Source organism: Lathamus discolor, chromosome 5 (genome assembly GCF_037157495.1).
Source record: "Lathamus discolor isolate bLatDis1 chromosome 5, bLatDis1.hap1, whole genome shotgun sequence".
NCBI classification, from domain to species: domain Eukaryota; kingdom Metazoa; phylum Chordata; class Aves; order Psittaciformes; family Psittacidae; genus Lathamus; species Lathamus discolor.
Genome location: NC_088888.1, coordinates 65823795 through 65841765, shown reverse-complemented (window position 1 = coordinate 65841765; position 17971 = coordinate 65823795). Strand labels below are relative to the sequence as shown.

Genomic DNA, 17971 nt, shown 5'->3' with positions numbered 1-17971 from the left:
CCACCCCTGCCAGATTCCCTAATCGGCTCTAAACATACAGTCACTATTTCGAATCCTTTGGTCCTGGATGCACAGTAGTCACACTGCTGGATCTGTGATAATCTGTGGGTAAATATTTTTGTTTCTACCATATGTGCTTTGTCATGGTGTGTAGCTGTTGTTTTTGTTAATCTGTTTTGAAATGCGCTCCGTGGCCAGTTCTTTGTCTGAGAAGAGTGGCGTGGTTCCACCCATGGATCTCACCCTTCTGGTGTGTTCATCAGCTGCAGGAGATTGGACAGCCTTCAGAGTATCTGAAAGAAAAACTGAATTGTGCCGGAACAGAGTCCAAAGTTTCAGTATGGTTCATATCACTATGACTTACCAGGCAGGTTGAGGCAAGAATACCCCCAAAAAGTGTCATGACTGCCAAGTTGGGAAGAGATGTGAAAGTTGAGTTAATGCAATTCATTCTGAGGTGGCTTTGTTATTTAAGATTGTTGTCAGCTTGCTGTGGGGCTGATGTCTTTGAAATACACGAGTGAGACTTCTAATATATGTATACAGTCCCATCCCTCCTCCATAACAATCTGGAAATCAGTCTATCTTAAAGGAAAATTTCCCCAAACTTTTTTCAGTCCTCTGTCACCAGTAAGGCTGGAAAATGGTTGGAATGGGTTGGCCTGTTTTCATTCATTTTTTCTCAGATTCAATTGCTATGGACAGATCATTCAAAAGTCTGTGTTTGGGATGCGGAAGGTTGATTTTTGTGCTCAGGTTTTCATGTCCAGTATAAACTTGGATTGGTAGAAATATGCAAAGACAATACAAGAGTTGCTGTATGGGCTCATGGCTATCATCCCTGTCTTTCCCAAGACCGCCATCACTCAGAAGTGTGATGGGAAGGCTGACGGTAACCGAGAGGGGAACATCTGTGGTCTCTTCTGTGAGGCATTTCCTTTCTTGTAAGGGCCAAGGAGATGGCTCCTTGCCTCTAGTCCAGACGCTGAAGTGTGCTGCCTTTTCCCACAATGAAAAGAAGTGCAGTGACAAAGCCTCTGCTGCTGCTCCTTTCTCAATATCTTTCCTACCCCAGTTTACTTCCTGGGGAACAAGAGTGAGTGTCTTCAGACTGTTTTGCCTTTGCTGCTCAGCTGCATTTGCTGAGAAGCCCAACTTCTTACATTGACTTGCCCTCCTCATAGCAGGCCCAGACAGTCCTGCTCCCTCTTCTTAAACTTGAGCTTCAACAAGAGGAAACAGCTGAAGCTTACTTAGTTCTTGCTTCTGTGTGCTTTTGTTTTGTTTTGTTTTTTATTGGAGGAGGATTGTTTTGGCTTATTCATACGTCATCTGAGCAGTATTTTAATAAGGCCTAGCTGGAAACAAAAAGGGATATGGTATTTTAGTTTGACTCCTTTTTCTCTTTTTAAGGAAAATTTCTTGAGAGGATAAACCAACAGAAATCAAAAGAGATGGTAAGGCTGGCACTAGGCAGTAGCTGAGACTGCAGCCCAAAGATCTGCTGTTGGTGTTGCACAGCCGAGACAAAAGTAAACGTAAAGGCATTTGGAAGTGCTACGAGGCAATGACCAGGGTGCTCTGTAATTAAAGGCAGTCCCTGAAAGCTGCATGTGTTAATTTAAAAGCCTCCTGGCTACAACATACACTACCCCAAATGCCCTTGCAAAAACCTTCATGTAGATTCAAGTGTGATTATAATTTCTCTCCTTATAGGCAATACCATGCTGAGGTTGTCTAGGGCATACAAAGCCTGAGATTGTATCTGAAGCCTATAGGCTGTGTTTTGCGAAAGTCAGGCCAGTCTGTGAGAAGACAACTGTAACTTTTCCTGTTGCACAGTCACTAGAGTGTGCTTGTTCTCTTTCCCTTGAATCTGACAGCAACCATGTTTTCAGATTCGTGGCCCCCAAACATGAGTGTATCTCAGCAGAACTTGAAAGCAAGTTCTTCTTTAAGTTTGATTTCTCAATTGGCTTTTAAAAGATGTGCAGTTGTGCAACTACATCATGTACCTTCTCCGAGTAATGACCACAACTGGTCCCCAAATGTTTACCAGCACAAGGATGCCTACATGCAGGAAGTGGGAAATGGGGGTGGGTCTGGTAGTTACTCTTGATGTGGTCAATCCACCACTGACCTTGTTTGGGTAAGGGGAAGGGGAGGATGTGAAAATGTGACTCTGCTTTAATCTCTTGTGTGCATTTTCTCTCCCCTCCCAACTTTCTAAAGAAGTTTCATCTGTTAGAGCCAGCTCCTTTCCCTCCTTCTTCGCCTTACAGTTACAGCAGGCACAGGGAGAACAGCAGCAGCAGCGGTGGCGGCAGCTGAGCTGAGGCTGAGTTACGCAGGCTTGTTGTTGAGCTGAAGTGGTGATAGCATCAAAGGAAATGGATGGGGATTTCTGAGATCAGAGCTGTTAGGGCCATTCATGATTTGTTGCCAGGCTGAAAGCTGCTGCAGAGAGAGCTGCCTGAGAAATGCTGATTAATACAGTAATTGAGGTTTTCTATGAGCGAGAAGGAAAAAATGAAAATATGACCAAAAATGTTCTTTTTGAAATGAACAACATTTTGAGATTGCACATTCCAGACAATAGCTGCTACTGGTATGAAAGATTTCTATAAAAGAGCAGAAAACTTCTGGTTGAACAGAAGTCTTTTTATGTTTCTCTATTAAGGAGGAAGGTCAGAAGGTCAGTCTATATATTTCTTTAATGGCAGAGTTGCCTTTTTGATTCTTTCGTTAGTACACATTCTTAACAATTTGTTTCTGTCTCTTCTTTCTTGATAAACTTAAGTTTTATTCCAGAGCAGGCACCGCTAGGCTAGACCTGCACACCAGCAAAACCTCTTCTGTGCTATGCAGTTCTGGGCCCAGCTTCACCGAGGCACCTGGAGCTAATTTCAGGGTAGTCTTGGAGTGTGCCACAGAGTTGTTTGAAGTCTGTAGGCTTCACAAGCTGTACTCGCCTCCCCAGGCTCCAAGCAGAGAGCCGCACTGACCTGGGATATTGGCATCCTCCTGCCGTCCTGATGAGTATTTCACTTCATCTGATCTGATCTCATCTCTGCTTCCTCTTCTTCTCCAGCCCAAAATCATTCTCAATTCCTTGAAAGGCAGATTTGCTTTTCTCTGGCTGTCCTTCGCATTAAGAAGAGTCCTTGAAGAAAATGCATTGACCCTGTTTTCTTACCCCCCTCCCCTTTTCTGTTTTTTCTTTCAAGCTAACAGGGAAGTGAAAAGTTCTGAAACAGCTGCCTCTCAGAGTGAGACTATTTTTCGGTAAAATAATCGCCTTCAGTATGACTACATTGTTTTTCTGTTCTATGTGGTGTGACTCAGCATCAGTTAATTAACCCAATCAAGTAGGCCGGATTTCTCTGCTTTAATGAATGGTTCTCCCTACTTCAGAGCCTTCCTTAGACCTCATTTTGGATGTGCCTCGGTTTTACAGGGTATATCCAATTACATTTATATCCTTCAGCCCAGTGCTTGGGCCACCTCTCTTGTGGAATTACACTGTGGTGGAAGTTAAGCCAGGACACTCACTTGCAAGCAGTTGCCCTACTTATGTCTGCTGCCACGAGCCCTCCTGTGTTAGCGCATACAGAAGGTCTTTACACAGATCTACTATTCTCAGCATCGCAGACCGAAAATGGCAAGTAATCCTTTCCACGCGTCTTTTTATCAGAGGGAGGAGGAGCAGGTTCAGGAAAGGGAATGTGTACACCAGTCAGAAAGGCACCTGACTGAACAAAACATGCTTCCCTCCCCACCCCCCGCCTTTCTCCCTTTTTCCTGTTAAGAAATATGTAACACCCAGGTCACCCCAGAATATCAGTGCACGTGTGTTTAGCAGAAGAATGTGAAACTAGCTGCCACGTAATGTGCCAGGAAAGCAATGAGAAATATGCTTGCAGATGTGTGAGAAAGGAGGAGGAGAAGGAGAAGTAGTAGGGGTTGCCTGGCAGTGAAGTAGCCAGCGTCCACGCTGTGCTGCGGATGGCTATAAATGGAATTGTGCATCACCATTCGTCTGAGCCCTAGGACGCCTCGCTGAAGGGACAGGACCACTGAAGGAAGTAAGGCATCTGGTTGTTTTGTAATGAGAAGCAGGAATGCTCTTAATAATAAACAAACAGGACATTGTATGCCATCATCACAGGATGTCCTTCCTTCAGCCAGCACGCTTACTTGGATCGGAGGAGGGAAAAAGAAATTGGGTGCGCGATGCACTGATTGCTATCCCGATCCTCCTCCTTCCACCACCAGCGTGCTCCCGGGTGGTCGCGTGTGTGTTCCCTGTGTGAGATCCTCGCTCATTTTCTTGCCACACTGCGACAGAGGCATTGGGTTTGGAAACGCCTCCTGCCGTGCCCCGCTCCTGCGAGCTTCCCTGCTGTTACCTACGGACAGGCGGCAGGTTTTAGTTAAAGGCAGAAACATTGATGTTTTTCCTAGTCGCTTTTACGAAAGTTGGATAGAAAGCGACTCGGGAAGGGGATAAACTCAGACTGCTGAAGCTCCCAGAGTGCAGCATCAACGGCTGGGAGAAAGCAGTTTAAATCGGGGTTTAATCGATATTCTGGAACCGGGGCGTCATTTTAATTGTTATTTTTGTGATGCTCTCTGTAGGCAGATTGGGGTGGGGGGGGAGATACGAGAGCGGGTACACAGTGGAGCTTAAAATTGCAGGAGAAATACATTTCTAGTAAGAACCGCGCCTCACGTCCGCTTCTCCCGAGGCACAGAGGTGCTGCCTGCCCACTGACCCGCCAGACCCAGGCGGGCGGGCAGCGCTGGGCCGTCACACCTTGGTCGGAAAGGGTGGGGGGAATATCAATATTAGTAATAGTATAGAAAGCAAAGGCCGCTGTGTTGCGAGGGGCTGGGGCCGGGCGCAGGCCGGGCCGCGCCGCAGGTAGCGCCCCACCTCCCGCGCTGTGGGGAGAGGGAGGGAGAGGAGGGGCCGGTGCGTGAGCGCCAGCCGCGGGCGGGCCGCTCTGTGCTGTGCTGTGCCGTGCCGTGCTGTGCCGGGCCGGGCCGTGCCGGGCCGCGCCGCTGTGGCAGGCGGCCCCCCAGCGTTTCCCGGCGGCAAGAGCAGGGCGCTCGGCAGCACCTGTCTTGACAGCGGGGGGAGGAGCGGGCGGGGAGCGGCGGCGGCTGGAGGTGTGAGTCAGTGTCCCGGGGACCCAGCCGCTGCGAGCAACGAGCGATGTTTACTCGGTAGAGATGAGCCACGGTTGCCGCCGACGGTGGGCTTCGGTGTGGAAACGCGCGCGGACTCTGCCCCGGTAAGCAGCGCGGTGCCTGCCCCCTCGCCCCCAGCACCCTCCCCGGCTCCTGCTCGCCCTCCCCGGCGCCCGGAGGACGGGGAAAAAGTTTCCCGGTCGTCTCGCGGCTGGTCGGGAGCGCTCCTCTGACCGGCGTTAACCCTTTCTCTCCGACGCGCAGCTGTTCCCCCCCTCGAGTTTCGTGGTTCGCCTCATTGTAATGCCGAGACCCGGTCCCTATTATCGCCCCGCTCGCCCCGACTACGGCCGGCACTGGGCGCTGCGGCTGTTCCCGAAGCGGCTCTCGGGAGCTGCCGGCCGCGGCTCCCGCCGCCGCGTTCCCGGGCGGCCCGTCCGTGCCTCCCCGCGGTGCGGGAGGGGCGGCCGCGGGGGTCTCCAGGTAACCCTCGGCCAGCCAGCCCTGCACCTCTTCCTCGGAACGTCGCGCTCTTCCCGGCTTCGCGTTTCGTTTTTTCCGGAGGAAGGGTGTGAATTTTACAGTAGCTGAGTATCCGAAAAAGAAAACCGAAGGGATTTTACACCGGGCTTGAACGTCATTCCCGGTTACCGGCACAGGCACAGATTTTGGCTCCTGATGGACCTTACGGAAAGAGCCCGACCTGGTACCTGTTTGGGGATAGGTTTCATAAAGTACTTCTGAATAGACACTGGGTCTGAAGGACCTGGCGGAATTGGCCAGTGAGGCTCCTATCTAGTGTTTCGAGATGGTAGTTATCAAAGGTACCATCAAAATCAGAAGGCATGGAAAAACTTTTTTAATTACTTATTTATTTTCCTTGCTCCTTTTCTTTTTTGCCTCTCTCCCCTCTATGTCCTCCTCCCTCCCCCTCGCCCCCCCCCCCCCCCCCCCCCGAACGTGTTGCAGTGCTTTGTGCAGGGCTGCTGCTGCTGCAGTGATGCTGGCAGGATGTCGGCTTTCTCAGCCTTCTATGCCAAAGGATAAGGGGACGTCAGGAGGAGGCGGGGGGGCCAGGTTGTTTTGAAAGTTGTTTGTGTGTTGAAAGCCGGTGGGAAAGTTCAGGCTTCCCCATTTGGAAGAGGCAAGGCTGGGTTCCGCTCTTCCAACATGCGCTTTCCATTTTTAGCTTCATTCAGACGCAGACAGCAGCTCCTTTCCTCTTCCTCTCCTTGTTTGTGACACTTTTCTGAGGCAGCTTTTCCACAGGCGACTAAGTGGTCTCGCGGCCATGACCCCATATTTTTTTCAGTATGGAATATTCTTTTTCTCTCAGAGGCATTAAAGAAAGGGTCTGAAAAAGGTAAAGCGATTGCCAACCTAGGGATTTTTTCTTTTTGTTTTTGTTCCCTCCGCATTATTACTGGGTCTGGCGTTTTAAGGCGCTGCTTCAGTCAGAGCAACTTCGTTTACACTGCTTTTTGGCTATTACTCAACTGTACCAACTATCCTGCATACGCTTTTAAAGTGTCACAGACTACTGTATTAGTCACACTGTATCAACGGAAACCACAACACTGAAGGACAATGAGGATTAAAGGCTGTTTTCTTTTTTTCCAGGCTGCTACACAGTGTAGCTCGGACGCTGTGAGTTTCAAGAATCTGGTGAAAGGGAGAGAGTGGACAATGAAAATGGACATGGAGGATGCTGACATGACTCTGTGGACGGAAGCGGATTTTGAAGAGAAGTGCACATACATTGTAAACGATCACCCGTTGGATCCCAGTGCCGATGGAGGCACCCTAACTCAGGCAGAGGCTTCCTTGCCAAGGAACTTGACTTTCAAATACGCATCTAACTGCAAAGAGGTAAGCGGCAATGCTCTGGGGAAGGTTGGACTCAGACAAACCAAATCACAGCGCTTCGGAAAGTGTGTGCTCACCCTGGCTTCCATTCTTTAAAACACACATGCATACACGCGCACACCCCACCATGAGCAACAAATGCTGCCCGCTGGCTTTTAAGATGGGACCCTCATAACTCCTTTGAGGAACTGAGCTGGTCATCTGTCATATAATATTTACACTGGAAGTGGCAGCTAGCCTTATCCCTGAAACTGGTTCTATACCAATTCACAAACAGTTAAATTTTCACACAATTTGAACGGCATCTGAATAAGCATATTTAAACTGTGGGGTAGTTCTCTGTGCCAATTTCTAGACTGCTGTTTGCCAGGACCATTCATTGCCTCTGGCTCAGAGATTAAAGTGCCTCGGTTGTCCAATAAATAGCTTTAAAAAAAGTAGATGGGGAAAAGAAAAAAAATATTCCTGGAAATGTGTTTAATTATTGCTTTTTGTTTCTCTTCGGTTATGAAATGGCTTTATTCTTTTCTTGAGCTTGCTGTATTCCTGACTTCCTAAATTCATAAAAACTGCGGCATGTCGGTTAAGGAAGTGATGGTGGAACTGTAACAAGCTTGACAGAAGGGTGGCCGTAGCTTAAATTAACTTCTGTTTATCTGGGACAGTATCTTCAGTGGTAGCTAGCCGTGCAAGTCTGTCCTATCCCTGTCCCTGGAGTGGGTACATTCTTTGTTGTTGTTTCAGAAGGGCTGGAAAGAAATGAGCCCGGATGAGCAATTTGGTTTTGTGTTTACTCCTTCATATAGACTAGCTATTATAGCTAGGTGTGATGTTCAGCAGGGTAATAACCCAAGGGACAACCCGTCATTTCTCCTTGTGCTGCGACTTGTGGTATAGCAGCTATTACCTGTGCTTCTACTTTGGCTAAACACACTGACCACAGAGCTGAAAAGAAGAGGTACACTCATCCGTGCCCATCAAATATTTCCTTCCAGAGCAGGTACTTGTTTAATCCTGCGTACAGAAATAGGGCCAGACCCCCAGCTGGAGGGTGTTGGCATTGTGGAATTTAGCTTGGCAGTGCCAATACAGTGCCTAGTAGGTTAGGTAAGAGGTTAAAGCTAAATTCTCCTTAAAATCACTCCTTCTCTTCCCGTCTGCCCTGCCCTGCCCTGCAGAACTTTGGCAGAGAAAGGACATCCTCTAGAAAAAAAAAAAGTGCAAACCCTTGGTTGTGTTATCATTAGATAGGTCTTAACTTTGGTGGGGCTGGGGGATAAAGCTGCGGCTCCACTCTGTGACATGGCAGGATTTTCGGCTGAAGGATGAACTTGCAGTGCAACAGCTCAGGCAGATCCTTGGCTGCCAGCTGGTGACTGATTGGCTGCTCGGGTTGCCTTGCTCTATCTCTGCCCCCGATGAGTCCTGGGGCCAGTGTATGAGATGGCCAAGGAGCTTTCAAAATTCCCAGTGCCGTGTTTGGAAACACCGAAGTGTAATTTCCTTACAGTGTAGCTCAGGTCAGTGAATCACAGTAGGAGGATTGCTACCATCTCTGTATGAAGAGGTGGGGGAGAGAGAATTCGTTGAAAGATTCCTGGTTCTTGCTTGTAAAATGTGACCCATGCAGCTCCCTGCTAGTGGGAGTCTGAATATAGGACATCCTCCTTTTGTTCTCCGAAGTTCCCCCCGGTCTTTTATTTGCACTGAATAGTACCTCCTGTAAGGAGCAATAGGAACTTTTGAACCCTGACTATTTCTAAGGTAGCTCTGAAAGAAAGGGCCGAGCTGATCCTTTTTTTCCCCATCTCCTGTGCAAGCTATGGTCCTGGGAATGTACAGACAGGACACTTGTTTGCGGGATGGAATAGTTGTAAATGGCACAATCCACTTGCATTCTAGCAGCTTCTGACAAGAAACATTCTTTTCTGTCTGCCTTCCAAGTTTGATTTTGTCCAGGGGGGTCAGGACTGGGCACATGTTGCTCTTGAGCATCATGTGTTTGTGGGGTCAGCGAGAGAGCCTGATTCTTTTTTTGACCAGACTCATGAGAACCACTGGAGTCCTGACAGCTCGATAGGGTGGTTTTTTTTCACTTGTGAAAGGATGAAGTAAGACTGTGGGGGATGCATGCATGTGTGCGTGCTTGCCAGTGGGTTTCAGATGTGAGCTGTCTTCATTGCTAACTTTGGGGAGAGCTGTGGCTTCATCTGGTCGAGAGTTTTAAATGCTGAGTCAGTTTATTGACAAAAACATATATAATACATGGCTTGTGAAATGCTAATACTGTCATGATTAGATCATGAAATCCTGGTGCTGTCACGATTAGTATAATATCTCCACTTGGAGTAGGAAAAGTACTGCGTGCCTGCTGAGGAGGGAGGAAGTACAGCCGCTGTTGTTTGGGGAGGGTTACTTTTTGTGTTTCTTTTCCTTGCATGCTTTGTGAAGCGAGTAGCTCTTCTGTAAAGGCTTACTGAATTTGCAAGTGAGTCCATGACACGTCATGCTCTTGTTTATTCTTGGATCTTGATCGGGGATTTTTCTGAAGGACACATTTTTCATTCTGAGTTCACAGCATGTGTCAGCATTTTAAAAAATGAATTACTACTGCTCGTAACATTTTAGCCTGCTAGATTTACATGAAGTCATTTATTTATTTCTACGTGCGAACTATTTATCCTTTCCCGTAGTTTTAGCAACTGACAAAAAATGATGAAATGAGGTGCCAAACTCACACTCTAGAAGGCCATATGTGAATGATCCTTTTCATGCAGACAGTTAAGAACTTTTTTTCAGTAATTTTTTCCCTTTGGTCTCATTTTTTAAAGCCCAAACAGCCTTTCTTGATATAAAGTGCTAGTTATTCTGCTGTCTTGGATATTGCTAGTGCCTCATCCTGCTCTGCGAGCCTGATGGAGAGAAACGTATACCAGCAAACCCATTACTTGTTGGATTCCTCTAAGGCCATTTCTTAGAGAGGGACCCTTAGTCAGTGATCTTGACGAAAGCAGTGGTTTTCAGCTGTTGTGAAGTGTGCCTCTCTGACCTCAGACACTTGCTCTCCCGTATTGCTTTTATTTCTTTTATATGTGAGGAAGCAGAGTGAAAACATGCTTCATGGCTTCTCTTTCAGAAAACTGGTCACTGAAGGAAAGGGTAAAATTCATGCAGGCTTATGTAACTGTAGAACGAGTAGTTAAAACAATATATATAAATAAATCGGTGTTATTCCAGGACACATAGTGGCCTTCCCTATTTGCGTTTGAGGAATACTGTTATTTTACTGAAGCCAGTAAGGGTTTGTTCGGTGTTTTGTTTTAAAGCAGCTTAGCGCTCCCATTGCAAAATGCCCTCCCTTTGCAGAATGGACAGGGGTCGCTGCTTATTTCCAGTGCTCTCTCCCGTGGCTGATGTAGGAGTGCTGGTCTTTCAAAGCGCCTTTTAAACAACGAGTTTGGAACCGGAGCCCACCAGTCTCCTGCCCCGGGGCTGCCGGGCGGGCGGGCTGCGCTCTGCGGAGGGGTCCCGCGGACTCCTGGCGTGCCCGTGCCGGTGCCCGGCCCCCGGCGCCGCATTAGGACCCTGGTCAGTTCCAGGGCGGCCGCCGCCGTCCCGGGCTGCTCCCGGCCCCGGGCTCTCCGCGACAGCTCGGCCGGGCGCCGCCGCGCCTCCAGGTTACAGCTGTCCCCGCTCGCCAGCCAGCTCCCCTCGAGCGGCGCATCCTGTCCCGCTCCGGCCGAGGGCACAGTCGGTCAGCTCAGCGCGGGCTCGGCAGGAGCCTGGGCTGCCCGCAGCACCGGGAGCCGGCCTTGCGGCTGCAGGCTTGCGTTTGACTCAGTGCTAGAAATGCTGTTTTATTGAAAGGAAATAGATGGTAGCGGCGCGTTTGCGGGAGCGTTGAAAGTTGGAGCTTGGAAGGGAGAGGGGAGTAAGTGTCTGGTAGAGAGGAAATTATTCTGGAAATACCGCGTTGCACCCTTACGGCGTGGTTCAACCCCAGAAGGCTGCACACGGGCAGTAGGCACTTATTTGTGGGGAACGAGCTAAGGTCATGCTCCCCTGTGGTTCCCTGCCACGAGGCTGTTTCGGAAGGTCTCATCGCCGAGAGGCAGCAGTGTGCTGAAGGACACCTGGTGGACACAAGTCTGAAATGCCTCTCTGCGGCAGCTTCTCGGCAGTCGGGAGACGGCTTCCCCTCTGCTCTGGATGTGGAGTTCCTTTGCTTTTTTTTGCCTACAAACCCTCGGCAGCTCTGTACGCGGTGGCCTCTTGTTAAGCCGCCCCTCCTAAGCTGTGGCAGGGCAAGAGCCCCTTTAGGCTGGGGGTCGGGGGGGGGGGGGGGGGGGGAAGAGAGGAGGGCTGCCGGCAGCCTGTCCTGGCACTGCTGACACTCCTCTCCTGGAGAGTACTCCTCAACCACGGCCACTGAGCTTGTGGGGACACACCGGAGACCAAGAGTTGCTGACTAGAAAGCCACCGTACGTTAAAAGGCATCCGGACCGTTTTAGTCTGGTTTAGCAGAACTTCAGTGTTGGCACACATGGATGTGCAGAACATCCTCTGCCAAAATAACCTTCTGATGGTTACAGGGTGAGAAATCGTCCTCGTATTCAGCTGCACTGGGGGAGAACCCAATCCTGCATGTAAGGTGGATATCAAGAAGTATCTACTGTGTCACAGACACCAGTTCAGTGGCTGTTTCAAGTTGACTAGTTCGAGGAGCAATTTCTAGACATTCAGAGAATTTCATTAAAGTCATCTTAATTAAGGCCAAGATATTTTAAAACCATGAAAAAAACTGGAGCTATCATGCAGTAAAACTGGTGGGGTGTGCTGTAGCTTGGTTGTGAACTCTCCTTGAGAGGGCAGATGGATGTAAATGAAGATATATAGGGAAGATGAGAAGAACATCTGCCTTTTTCAGCTCTCTATGAGAAATGTACAAGTAAGACAAAAATAAAACTGAGCCACTGAGCTTGTTTCAGCTTGTGGTAGGTGTAGGAAAATTTCTGGAAGTCCCTTTTTTCTCTCTTCAGTCCAGATGCACAGATCAATGGAGCATTTAACTGCCTCTACTGTTGATGTTTAATGCTTTTTTGTAGTGTGCTGAAACACGTGTTGAAACACAGACAAGTGCAAACAGCCACCACTCACACCCAGGAATCTGTTTCCGGGTGGATTTACCTCCTTGAGTCCACGGCTGTTATTTGTCCCCTGTATGTGGACATTTACAACAGTGAAGTTATGCTAGGTGTTAGTTGTTTACGGGGGGTTTTAATCTTGACCAATACACAGGCAAGTGTTTCCCTGTCTGCCTGTCTCCCTCTCCTCACACCAAGGGTGATAGAACAGAAGAAAATGTAGCCTGGGAAAATCACAAGGCTTAGCTAATTTTACAAAGTCCAGGGTCTTTACCGTGCTTTGCTGGGAAGGACTGTTACAAAGAAGAGAAATGCTCACTGAAGTGAGCTATCTGCAGGGGCTGATGAGTGCTAATCTGCTTTGGTAAAAGCATTGATTCCTTGTAGGCTGCAGACTGCAGTAATCCCGGTGTTTCTGTTGTTCTGTCTTGTTCTGAAATCCTGGCAAGCAAAAAGGCAAGTGGCAAAATGTGTGAAGGGGATACAATTAGTACATTTTGCCATGAAAGTTTGCCTATAATACCAAATAAATGGGCTTTTTACCTTCTCTTTTTTCCACTATTTGAGCAGCAAGATCAGTTTTGCCAAGGCTTGGGGGTTTTGGTTGACAGAATTGTTGGTTTTCTAACATTGTTCTGCTACATTAAATTTAAGAAGATTGGTGAGCAACAGAGAGAAACAAAACCAATAACTCAGCAGTGTTCTGTGAAGGGTTACTCCAAGGCACGGTCTTCTGAATAATGATGAATTGCTTCCTGATTTGTGGTCAGTGACTTTTTTTGGTGTAATTACTGTCAAGAAGGAAGCTGAACAACTAGAGTATATTTCTTAGACCTAGCATAGTGGAGCATTTTCATCAAAACCCTTACGCCTCTGACCAAACCCATTTGACATATGTTACCGGAACTGCTGCCTCCCTTTTCATAAAAGAGGGTGATCTGTGAGTACATGTCCCAAAACCATTTCATATTGTTTTCTATGCGGCTGTATGCTGGTGAGAGAATTGTAGGTTGTCTTTGTTTATTCTCCTTTTAGCCATAAGGATGGGTATAGAGCAGAGAAGGTGGGGGTGGGGGAAGGTTTCATTTTGATCTGGAGGAGCAGTCATTCCAGTTCCTAACTTATTAGAAAAGTGAGCTCTGTGGCAGTGAAGTGATTGATAGCTATTGAATATTTTTGTTTTCTGGAACTGGACTTTCGGGGTTTGCTTTTGATAGGGGAAATAACTTGTGAAGAAATTTGACAGTCTCTGTATATTTCACTTTACTGTTTCTTCTTGTCAATGTATTTTCACAAAACACATTTTTCAGGTGGCGTTTATCTTTGTCTTCCCTATGTCTTGGTGAGATTCTGGTATCTGACACAGATGGTTGTATCATATCCAACACTGCTGTTACTTTATTTCTGGTTTGCTGACCTGTCACTAAAAATTTCTCGCGTCAGGTTGCTTTACCTTGTTTAAGATCGGGGGACAGGGGAGAGAAAGGAAGACCTTTTGATTTCTGCTGCTGATGGACTGATCCTGTGCCGCTCTTCTTATAGGTCACCGGAGTTATAAGCAAAGAGTACATCCCAAAAGGAACACGCTTTGGACCCCTTGTAGGAGAGATCTACACCAGCGATACGGTTCCCAAGAATGCAAACAGAAAATACTTTTGGCGGGTAAGCAGGAAAAAACAGCCCCACGTTGTTGCAGTAAGCAGCTCACTGAATGAGTACAGCTGAGAAGCTGGGCCACTTCCTGCTGCAGACCTGTGTGAATGCAGGGGGCAACCTCTGTACGCTGCCAGGCACGAACACAGCCGGTGACAGTAGTGAGCTGAGCCGAGCAAAAGCCTGGCTCTCTTGGATATAGGGACAATGTGGGTGGAGAGAGGAGGGGAAATGCGTAGCCCTTCGCAGCAATGTCTTCTGAAATGGATCCATGCTTGGTTGTGTAAAGAAACACTTCTGATGCTTGTTGTAGGGGCAGGTTATTTTGCATTTCTTCACAGTGGAAAGTCACTCTTGTTTATGCAGATGTCATGTGTCCTTGATTTTTCCAGCTATGCAGAAGCTGTGAAAGTACTGCATAATCTTTTGCTGTGGAGTTATACCTTTTGTGACATTTTTTCCTGGGTTTTGAATAGAACTGCTATAACACAGGGGTGGTCATTTTCATCATGTTTCGTTCAAGTCATAAGCTTCTCTAGTCCACTTCAGAAAGTGTTAACAGCCCACAGATCTTAGTGAAGGGAAAAATCCATTAATGGCAGACAAGCACTAGAGGTGATGCCTAATTTGTAGTATAAGCTGGAGAGGAGCACCAGACAATTAGTTTTGGCTTGGGAAGTCTGTGCTCAGGAATATGTTTCCAGTTTATCAGCTGATGTAATCCTCAGTTTCCTTTACAGAGCCATTATTAATTGTGAGAGAACATTCCTTCAGCCCCATCTCCTTCCATAGATTTATTTTGCTGCCTTCTAGCCATTTAGGTTGTGTCTAAGTCAGTGGATTTTGGAATATATCCAAGCCTATGTGCCCAGGTGCCTGCCTGCCTTAATAATATCCCAACCTCATATCCAGGTGAAATCCAGGGCAAGCACCAGCCCTTTCTTCCTACCTAATTGAATCATTTTGGTTTTCTCAGATCGTCTTCATGCGGCGTAATACAGCACTGCACAGGCAGTTATTTGCATGACCATTTTTACCAACCGGCAACTGTTTTCATATTCATAAGGCTGCAGAATGTTTCTTTCAGCCAGATTTTTTTTTGGGAGCTTGTGTCCAGCCTAGGAGCAGATTGATACACTGGTCCTAGCCCTGCCAGTTGCAAACAGGACAGCAAATATTGGGAAGAGGGGCTGCTAACCATCTTGCAGGACTTCATTCATATACTGCAGTGAGAAAGATGACATCATTCTCATGATGTGATTTTAAGCCTTAAAGCAGAGGGATCCTCAGAAATAATATCCTAGGAGCCATCTAAGCATCGTTAAATTCCCTGTTATAATCCCTTGATTCGTTCAAGACATGCTGCCGCATTGAAAATGAATTTCTTCCTAGGGGTCTGACACAGGCTTGCATATGCAAAGGAAATTGTGGGAGATAACTTCCCACATGTTATTAAAGGCATCCTGGGCTTGCTGGCAGAGGCAGGAACATCTGCTCCGTGCGGGGGGAACACTGCCTGAGCCTTGCCCGCGCGTCACTTCTGGGAACTGCGCCATGACTCAGCACATCTGGTCTGGACTTCCCCAGAATAGGTGGGAGTCCAGTGGGTTGCCTTTGCCCTCAGCCGGAGCACAGTGACCGGCAGCATCCGTGGCCCTGCCGTGGGAGAGGTGCAGGGCCGGTTTGGGAAGCAGCAGCAGGCATCAAGCGCCGGAGCCCTGTGTTCCTGGAAGTTTGCGAGCCGGGGTGAGCAGAGAAACCCAAAGGCTCCTCTTGATGCAGCGCAACTCACCCGGCTCCCTTCCATTTTCTCATAACAAACACACCGCAAAATCTCTCGCAGGCTGCTTTGATGAGGCCACATGTATTTCCCCCTTCTCAGTTTACAGGAAGTTACTCTTAAAGAAAGTGATTCTGGTGTTTACGGCCCCGTTAAAGGGCTAGGCTGCCTCCTCGCCACTCTCCACTGGTACTCTCCACTCTCTTAGGGGAGAAGAGGAGAGGTCCCAGCTGGCCGGGGGTGCTTTCAGGGTGCGCTGCCCGACCAGGTAGGTGTGGAAGACGGTGGTGTCAACACAAAGGCAGGAACACCCATGGAGTGCTTACCCCCCCCCCCCCCCAGATAAGCTCTGTCTCCCCTTTGGAAAGGCATTTCCTGCTCATAGAGGTTGGTCGCTGGTGCAGGCTGCTCCTGCTTCAAGGTCTGGCTTTTGCCCAGTCATCTGTTTTGCAAAACCCAGGAACCCCATTTTATCCAGCACGGAGCTAGTTCCTCCCAAGAATTAGGGATGTGTCCTTAACGAACATGTCCCCTGGTTTTTATTTATTTTATTTTTTTATTTTTTTATTTTTAATAATTTTCTTATTCTTACCCCGTTAAGAAGCAGTAGCTTCTGTCAGTGACTGGGACTTCTTACCCCCCAAGTCACTGAGCAGTTTTTAAATTCGTGTTTCCTTTCCTGTCTGTGAACAAGACAGAACATGTCCCTCGATAGGAAAAGTGACTTTTCATCGGTTAGCTCCCCTCCAGGTCTTCATTAAGTTATGGCAGGTGAAGTTCATCTTTGCCTCGCCCAGCCTTTCTACAAAAGGGTTACAGTCCAACTATGAGCAAGCATTGCTTTAGGACTCTGGGGGGGGGGGGTGGAGGATGTTTGCATAAGTTTAAACCTTTGGGTGGAGGTGGTAGGAAACTGCAAGTACAGAGGCCATAGAAAAAGGCGAGAAAGACTCTGACATAGCACAGCCAGTCTGTCTTAAATGCAGGTGACTCAAAGCATTAATGCAAGTATGCACTCAGACCTGCAGTCATCATCATCACCCACTTGTTGATCCTAGCACTAGGAAAAGGACTCTTGAGGTAGACTATTCACGCAGGCAGGTAGACTGTTCCCCTGGGGAGAGTATGCTGTATTTCAGATTTTGGGTCTGATTTGTCCATACTACGAGAGACACAGACTAAGCAGAAATAGAAAAGGTGACTGCCAGCTTACCTTCGAATAAGCATCTCTGTTCTTAACACAGCGGATATCATAGCTGGAAAAGGGGGAACCTAGCTTGAGTCTTATTTCAGTAAAATCTGCTCATTTAAAAAAAAAAAAGAAAAAAGCTTATCACTTCTCCCCTCTGGACTCTGCACATGTGCTGTGTATTGTGCGTGTATATATTCACAAGCACTTCCTCTCTGTTCCAGATATATTCAAGTGGTGAGCTTCACCACTTTATTGACGGATTTAATGAGGACAAGAGCAACTGGATGCGTTATGTAAACCCTGGCTACTCTGTTCAGGAACAGAACTTGGCTGCTTGTCAGAATGGAATGAACATCTACTTCTACACCATCAAGCCCATCCCTGCCAACCAAGAGCTGCTTGTGTGGTATTGCAGAGACTTTGCAGAGAGGCTGCACTATCCCTCCTCCAGAGAGCTGACAATGATGAACCTCAGTAAGTGGATTACAGCATAAACAAGGAATGCTAGTAATGTCTCTTCTGCTTATATGATCTAATAATAAGTTGTATAATTACACAGCTGCATCATCTGTTGTGTCACAGTAGGTAGCTCGGAGTGGAAAAGGGGAATTAAAAAACCCAACACAACAGAAAGAGTTCCCTGAGCCCATTCAAATGTAAACAGATTATAAAAAATCTGAACAGTTACTGGTTTACAAACTGAGTCTTATCCGATGAAATTCTGGACTGACAACTGTCCTCTGCCTTCAGAATTATAGGTGTCGGTTCACTCTCAGGCCTTCCAGGTCCAGATCTCATACTGTTGAGCAAAAGTCTGCTTTGATAGCATATACTGAAGCCTGTCCAGTCATGTTCCCAAAGGGCCGCCCTCACTGTATGAGGAAGTGGCCATGTGCCATGGCTCTGTCTAGGTGTCTGAAAAAATACGTTTACTGCATAATGCTCCCTGAGCCTCGCATTTATGCTTATCTTATGGGAGCAAACCTCCTGTGGTCTTCTCATCTGCTTACTTGTTTTGTAAGCTCGTCCCCATTTCTTGGCTGCGTATCACAGCTTTCATTTTCTGTTCAAAAGTAATAGCACTGGTAGCAAGGGGACAAGGTATTTCCAGGAGTATATCTATCTGTGTTCTGCTGTGGTTTC

The 17971-nt window shown here is 47.6% G+C and overlaps 1 protein-coding gene across 8 annotated transcripts in view; it reads left to right on the top strand.

The window, feature by feature from the left end:
* PRDM1 (PR/SET domain 1) overlaps nucleotides 1-17971 on the top strand; it is a 101948-nt gene that overhangs the window by 71869 nt on the left and 12108 nt on the right. For 4 of the 8 annotated variants that reach the window (XM_065681141.1, XM_065681143.1, XM_065681136.1 and 1 more), the window contains 3 exons: nucleotides 6814-7062; nucleotides 13746-13865; nucleotides 17050-17302. In XM_065681141.1, coding sequence (XP_065537213.1) covers nucleotides 6880-7062; nucleotides 13746-13865; nucleotides 17050-17302 — 556 coding nt within the window. In that variant the 5' untranslated portion in view covers nucleotides 6814-6879. Of the gene's footprint in view, nucleotides 1-5064; nucleotides 5298-5442; nucleotides 5677-6297; nucleotides 6557-6813; nucleotides 7063-13047; nucleotides 13144-13745; nucleotides 13866-17049; nucleotides 17303-17971 lie in introns of those variants that run through there. The other 4 variants (XM_065681139.1, XM_065681135.1, XM_065681138.1 and 1 more) reach the window with 4 other exon arrangements.